The sequence below is a fragment of the Engraulis encrasicolus genome, chromosome 11, assembly GCF_034702125.1.
Source record: "Engraulis encrasicolus isolate BLACKSEA-1 chromosome 11, IST_EnEncr_1.0, whole genome shotgun sequence".
Taxonomy (NCBI): domain Eukaryota; kingdom Metazoa; phylum Chordata; class Actinopteri; order Clupeiformes; family Engraulidae; genus Engraulis; species Engraulis encrasicolus.
This window is the reverse complement of record NC_085867.1, coordinates 32563830-32571329: the sequence shown is the minus strand read 5'-3', so window position 1 is coordinate 32571329 and position 7500 is coordinate 32563830. Positions and strand designations below refer to the sequence as shown.

Sequence of the window (7500 nt, the reverse complement as noted above, 5' to 3'; positions counted from 1 at the left end):
TCTTAAACATACACACAAGTGCTTATTGTCTTTCTACCCACGCGCTAAGGTACATACTGTATGCACTCCCAAGGACAAGCAAACCAGCTCTTCAACATTGTATCGTTTTTTTTGTTCCCCCATGCATTTCCAAAGAACTCAATGAATTTTAGATTTACAGCCATTCTGGGTATTCAACCTTTTGAATATTGTATAACAGGTTTTAGAGAGTCTGGATAGTTTTGGTCTGAGATGTACGTTTTTACGAGCTTGTTGACAGAAAAGCAGTAAGCTTGAATATGTGAAGTGACCTTGTCATTAAAAAAAAAGAAATCTGTTGAAAGAGTTTCTGTGAGCTTGTCACTTGTCAGTCAGAGTAAGGAAAGGGAAGATGAGATGGACAGTTGTTGTGACTGCTGTCGACATGGTATAGATACTAGCACCACCACCGCCATCACCACCTCCGCACACCACAGTACGGTACACAGCCGCGTCAGCAGGGCCAGATTAAAATGGCCTGGGGCCGTTAAAACAAAGTGTGGAGAGGCAGCCTTTAGCTTCTATGCTTCAAAGCTTTGGAACCAGCTTCCAGATGATGTAAAAAAATGCACCCACTATTGATAGCTTTAAATCTAGACTCAAGACAAAGCTGTTCTCAGATGCTTTCCCCTAGCTTAAGTTACATATCATTCTTATTTTTTTTCATTAATATTTTTTTTATGTTTATTTAATTTTTTTAAATTTTATTATTATTTTTACCTTGTGTTTTATCCTAATTTTTTTAAAATGTTTTTTTACTCTGATTTATTTCCTTCTTTCTTCCCTGTTTCCTTTCATTTTACATTTGTTAACTTTGTGAAGCACATTGAGTTGCACCTGTGTATGAAATGCGCTATATAAATAAACTTGCCTTGCCTTGCCTAGGCTACAGGTGGCGATAGGCCCCCCGCCGAAAAACCATGACAAAATGACACGAACAGTGTCATAACTCCGAGCTATTAATCAAGTTTGCCAACTATAGAGGAGCATTAACAAGAGATTAATTTTTGTATTACTACATCTGAAATTCACCAAAATTGCCCTCTCCCCCCTTTAACCAATCAGGGGGCCCCTGGCTGGGTGGGGATCCCTAGGCTGCAGCCATATCTAGCCTGTACGTTAATCCGGCCCTGCACATCAGTCACGCTGGAGATTGAAGAAGTTGGGCAGCGGACTTGATTGCTCCTGACAGCACTATATTCTGACCCCGCATTTGCCACCGGCTGTCAAGTCAAGCACACTCTGGGCATCTCAATAGAACTTTTCCGGGTGAAATAAAGTTTCAATAAAATAATAACAAAATAGATTTTAGCAGCACTGGAAATTGTGGGCCATCCATAAAGATTCAACAAAGTGTATCACATATGGCGGGGGGAAGAGTTGTAGGGGGAAAAGGAGTTGTAGTTGGGTTTACCACTTTAAAATTGAGTAAATATAAAACAATGTGTATATGTACATCTAAACCTCTTCTTTACATTCTCTCTTTCTCTTATAGATGCCCCTCCTGGTGCACCCCCCACCCAGAAAGCCCCCCTCGCCACCCCCCTCCGCACCCCAGTCAGCACCCCCACCCCCCCTCCGCCTGCGGCCGCCCCCTCCCCTGTTCCTGCCCCAGCCCCGGCCCCCTCTCCCGCTCCTGCCCCTGCCCCAGCTCCTACATCGGCTTCTGGGTTCTCCTTCTCCCTTCCCTCCACTGCCCCCTCCTCCACCTCCATCTTCTCCCTGGGCTCCTCCTCCTCCTCCATGGCGGCGCCACCTGCCTTCTCTGCTGGGAGCGGTGCGGGGCTCTTCTCCTTCTCGGCTGATAAGCTGGCGCCCCCTGCTGGCCTGGCTGCCTCCTCCTCTGTTGCAGCAGCACCACCTCCGTCTGCTGCCAGCTTCTCCTTTGCCACCAAGCCCCCTCTGGTGGACGCGGGCGGTACTGCAGGGGCATCGCTGCCCCCAGCCGCTGCCCTGGCCCCGGGCCTGACGCCCCAGAGGCTGGGCACCGCCTCCCCGCTCACCATCCAGAAGGAGCCGGCCACGCCCAGGCTCAACCTCAACGACAGGTGAGACGCTTGGCCGCCGCGCACGAGTCACTTGTGCTGTGCTGGTTCAGCATGCACTTAATTATGCAGCTTAATATGCAATTTGCTTTGAGTGTCTATTGTCCAATGACTGCTGGGTACCACCACGGCCACAGGGATCAGATAAGAAATGTGTATATATATATATATATATATATATATATATATGGGGGATTTCTGTTTAGAAGATAGTTGCCTTTCTTCTTGTCCAACCCTGTCTTTGCCAGGAGAGATGTATACTGGGCTTTTGTGTGTGTGTGCGTGTATGTGCGTGCGCGTGCGAAGTGCAGACGAGACACACCAATCGTGGATCTTCCTTTTCATAGAACAGTGGATCTTCGCATAGAACAGTAGAAAGTGGTGTATGCATGTGTGTGTGTCTGCGAGAGAGCGACTGTATGTGTGTGCGAGAAGGAGGGAGGGAGAGGAAGAAAGTGTGTGTCATGGTGGAGGTTATAAAGGGATAGACAGAGACACACACGCGCTCTCTCTGAGAGAGTTGTGCTATTCTTTCTGATGCAGCCTGGAGGTTTTTATTTAAAAAATTTTTTTTTTTTTTAAACCCTCTCTGTATGAGTCACTAGGCAAAAGCGTCTGCCGGTCTGTGTGTCTTCCTCAGTAATGCACACACACACACACACACACACACACACACACACACACACACACACACACACACACACTATCTCTCTCCCTCTTGCAGACACACACACACACACGCACGCGCACAAACACGCGCACACACACAAATACACACACACACACAAATACAATCATTAAAACGCACACACACACACACACACACACACACACACACACACACACACACACACACACACACACACACACACACACACACACACACACACACACACACACACAAACACACAAATACAGTCATTAAAACACACACACACACAATATCTCTCTCCCTCTTGCAGACATGCGCGCGCACACACACACACACCTCAAATGCCAAATGAGAGGCAACGATGATGGCTATCTTTTCAATTCTGTCCACAGCTGAAGGTTACGGGCTGTCTAAAAGTTTAATGTCTGGTTTTTGTGTGTGTGTCTGTCTGAGATGTGTGTGTGTGTGTGTGTGTGTGGGTGTGTGCGCGTGTTTGGCACCGATGAGAAAAAAAACACCTTTAAATGCCACCTCTTTGACAGTGTCTGTATTTATATGTGTGCGAGTTTGTGTCTATGTGTTAATGTCTGTGCGTGTGTGTAGGTTTTCGTCGTTGGAGACCCCTGCATCCTTCTCTTTTGCCCCCAAACCCAAACCACCAGAGGTCAGCACCCCTGTAGTGCCACCAGCAGCAGTCACCACCAAGCCAGGTACACACACACACACACACACACACACACATATGTGCGATAATTGCTGGGTAATTAGTGGTCATACAGGTAATGTGGAGTAGTGCAGATGGTGTGTGTGTGTGTGTGTGTGTGTGTGTGTGTGTGTGTGTGTGTGTGTGTGTGTGTGTGTGTGTGTGTGTGTGTGTGTGTGTGTGTGTGTGTGTGTGTGTGTGTGTGTGTGTGTGTGTGTGTGTGTGTGTGTGTGTGTGTGTATTTTACATGTTTGTATCCGCATGTTAGTGTTTTATTCTACATGTAAATTCATGTATCAGTGTGTTAGTTTTTACTGCACTGTGTGAATGTGATTATTGCCAATGTCTTATAATTTGTTTTAGTAGAACTGCACATTGGAGACTGGTCAAACGCAATTTCAGACTTCTCTGCTAGCCCTATTACATACATGTACAGTAGATGTATGTAGATAGACAATAAAGTTGACAATTTAAGTACACTTGACTTGACACACACACACACACACACACACACACACACACACACACACACACACACACACACACACACACACACACACACACACAAACACACAGATGCAGATGCACTCTTCATAATGAGCAAATTTGTTGTAGCATTAGATAAACGCCCAAAGCGTCGTTGCATAAACATGAATCACTCACATCATCGCCAGAAATTCAGCAATGCACACAAATGCAATAATTTCAACTGATGTTGTATTTTCTGTGTGTGCGTGTGCGTGTGCGCGTGTGTGTGTGTGCACGTGCACGCGGGCATGTGCATGTTGTTTGTGTGTGTGTGTGTATTTGCAGCGGCCGTGCGGCCAGTCCAGGCCACCACCCCGACCCCTGCAGCTCCCAAAGTGGTCCAGCCCGCAGCCCCCCAGGCCCAGACCAGCACTCCTGCACAGGTACCCCCTCACCCCACCCCACACAGCACAGGTACACATAACATGCAACACACAGCACAGGTAAACCTCCAATACATCACACAGCACCCCTGCACAGATACATCCCTTAAGGGCTCTGCATACTTAACGTGCGCACTTTGGCGCATTTGGCGTGAGAACCATTAAAATGTGGCAGACCATTCATAGTCAAAAGCGCCATTTACAGGGTTTTGCTTGCATTTTCGGAAGTGTGCCCTCTGCTGTTCATGAGAGAAACGGCAGTATCTGTAGCAACTCGCAGTGTGAGTTCTACAGATGTAGGCCTATAAAAATAGAAAGCCAAACACCGCTGCTGTAGGGCTACTGAACGTCTGACTTATGACTTACCACAATGAAACATAGATTTTTGTTGTAGCCTACATTGCCAGATCATTCCAAGACCATGTGAGAGCATTGTTCTGGCTGCAGAATTTATAAATAGATCGCCAAACACAACATGCTTCTGAACAAAGTAAACAATTGTTTCACTGAACAACATTTAAGGGAGAAGATAAAATAACTCTCTAGGACATTTTATTATCCTCAAAATGATGCAGGGTCCATTCTGTAGTTGCCTACAGTAGCTGTAGCCTCTCTTAGCAACTCCTGCTTTGTCTGCCTACCTGCATGGTCGCTGGTGGCGCATGCCAAGTTACAAAAAATGTGGGGTGCACGACCTCGCACCACGGCAGCTTGCGGAGTGGCATATGACGTCATTTTGAGTGCACGCCATCGTCGCGAGGGAGGTATGAATGAGGTTAGCGCCAGTTACGCTAAGTATGAATCCGCCTTTAGAGTTAGACCATACACAGCGCCCCTCCACAGTTATACCGCCATATACACCACAGAAAGTGCTCTCAATGTTAGCTAATATTGCTTATTACCTGATCTACACAGTTGCCGCTACCCAATAATGTAAGGTAGTACAACTAAATAGTATTTGAAGTATTTGGAGTATTATCACGTTTTCAGTGAAGTGGGAGGATTTTTGCGACCTTACGATAGTGAACTGGGAAGAAGTTAAGTGTGTGCGTGTGCGTGTGTGTTTTTTGATCTTTGATCTCTGGTGTGTAGGCTCCCGTCTCACTAAAAAGTCTGGAGAAACAGCTGCAACAGAGAAAAGACTCTGATCCCGTCATGGCTGGAATTCTGGAAGAGGTGAGTCTCACTCACACTCACACTCTGTGTGCATTCCAATATGCTACCTGTACTTTGCCTCCTCCACTTGTGCTTGTGGCTTCGCCCCGCCTTCTGCCCGCTCCTCCGTAGACAAAACAATTAAGTTTTGTCAGCCTAGCCAAAACTATTTTTGGGGTACTATTCTTCATTCACCATCCAGTTTGCAAATGAGAAAATGACTTTACAATTGAGCTTTCGCGAGATATTGAAATATAATGCTGTTGTCAGTGATGTCATCATGACATATTACTTTGTGGTATGAGGCCTCAAGCACAAGTGGAGGACACAAGGTCACATATTGGAACGCTCATCACTCGCTCACTCGCTCACCACTCGCTCACTCGCTCACTCAGATGCTCCTCACTCACTCACTCACTCACTCAGATGCTCACTTAGATGCTCACTCACTCACTCACTCACTCACTCACTCAGATGCTATACACATACACACAATTATACAGTACCTGTACGCAACATGATATCCAAAAATTCCGTGCTCCTGGAGACGGATGTTAAGGACACAAAATCCGTGTCCAGGAGCACAGATTTTGCCAAAATTCTGTGCTCCTGGACACAGAATTATTTTCCGTGATGGACACACAGAAGTGCTCTCTCTATACTCCCACAACTCTGTTTCCACAGTCTTGTGTTTTCTCAGGATTTTTCTAATTTCACATATTTTTTCTAAAAAAAAAAACATTTCTTACTGACAGGTTAGGGTTAGGGATTGTTTTGGTCTGGGCACAGCAATTTTTTATTTCATTCATTATATGAATTTGATAGCCTAGCAACCAACTGGAAAAGATATTTCTCAAAAATATGTCTTTAATGACAGGTTAAGCTTAGGGAATGTTTTTGTCAGGGCACAACTTAAATAACTATAGCATTATTTTGTTTAGTATTAGCATTTGGTATGTATTTTCTAATGATACAGTTAACACAGTGTTGTGGTAATAGCCTTTAGTAATCACTTCCGTGTGCCCTTCACGGAAAACAATTCCGTGTCCTGGAGCACGGAAAACAATTCCGTGTCCAGGAGCACAGAATTTTGGCAAAATCCGTGCTCCTGGACACAGATTTCGTGTCCTTAACATCCGTGTCCAGGAGCACAGAATTTTTGGAGATCAGGCTGCTGTACACATGCATACACATAAAGCGCCAACATATTGCATAATTGAAGCAACACTCAAAAGCTTTCTTAAAATGGACCCAACAGCTTGCTGACATTTTCAGTTCTATTTAATGTGATCTCAATGTAGCCGAGAGGGCAAGTTGGCAAGATCAGTTCGACACCTGTGAGTCTAGCAGCAACATTCTGAATACAAAAACAGAGAATGCTGGATAATGTAATTGGTGTAGGTGCTGGACAAAACAGACAAAGACTGAAAAGGCCACAACACTGATCAATGGGCCCGAACGTTTTATGGTAAGACATTTCAGAGATTTTTAGTCCTACATCGCAGTGGTATCTGATTGTGGACTAATTGCCTGAAAATGTCTTGCCATTAAACACTTGGGAGCATTGATCAGTGCTGTGGACATTTCTTTTCATAGTTTATTGATCTGCAAGAAACTGAAGGACTTAGACTGTTGAGGTGGCAAAGCATATCACTTGTAAGTTCACCACTTCTTCAATACAGTTTTCTATGCATGAGGACACATGACTGTGTCAGGGCGAGTTTTTCCAGGCCTGTGGTTTGTTTATTTGTTTGTTTGTGTGTTCTGTTCCAGAGCAGTAAATAGGTTTAGTGTTGCCTTGGGGTTTGTTCGGTTACTTTTTAAATTGCACCACTCTGACGCAGATCAGCATTTCTCTGCTGCACAGACAAGAAGTGGCGTGTTTACTCAGACTTAAATCCCTGATTGAAAATCAGCAAGCGAGCGATTAAACGGGCCTAATCTTGCTGCAGAAGTAAAGCATGCAAATTGGCCAAAGACAGTTTGAGGCTCTGTGGGGTCGGCCTAATTATTTTG

General features: G+C 45.3%; 1 protein-coding gene across 4 annotated transcripts in view; it reads left to right on the top strand.

The window, feature by feature from the left end:
* Positions 1-7500, top strand: part of nup214 (nucleoporin 214) — a 104446-nt gene that overhangs the window by 17749 nt on the left and 79197 nt on the right. For all 4 annotated transcript variants that reach the window (XM_063210499.1, XM_063210498.1, XM_063210497.1 and 1 more), the window contains exons 12-15: positions 1514-2066; positions 3319-3425; positions 4232-4329; positions 5422-5505. In XM_063210499.1, the coding sequence (XP_063066569.1) occupies positions 1514-2066; positions 3319-3425; positions 4232-4329; positions 5422-5505 (842 nt within the window). The remainder of the gene's footprint in view (positions 1-1513; positions 2067-3318; positions 3426-4231; positions 4330-5421; positions 5506-7500) is intronic.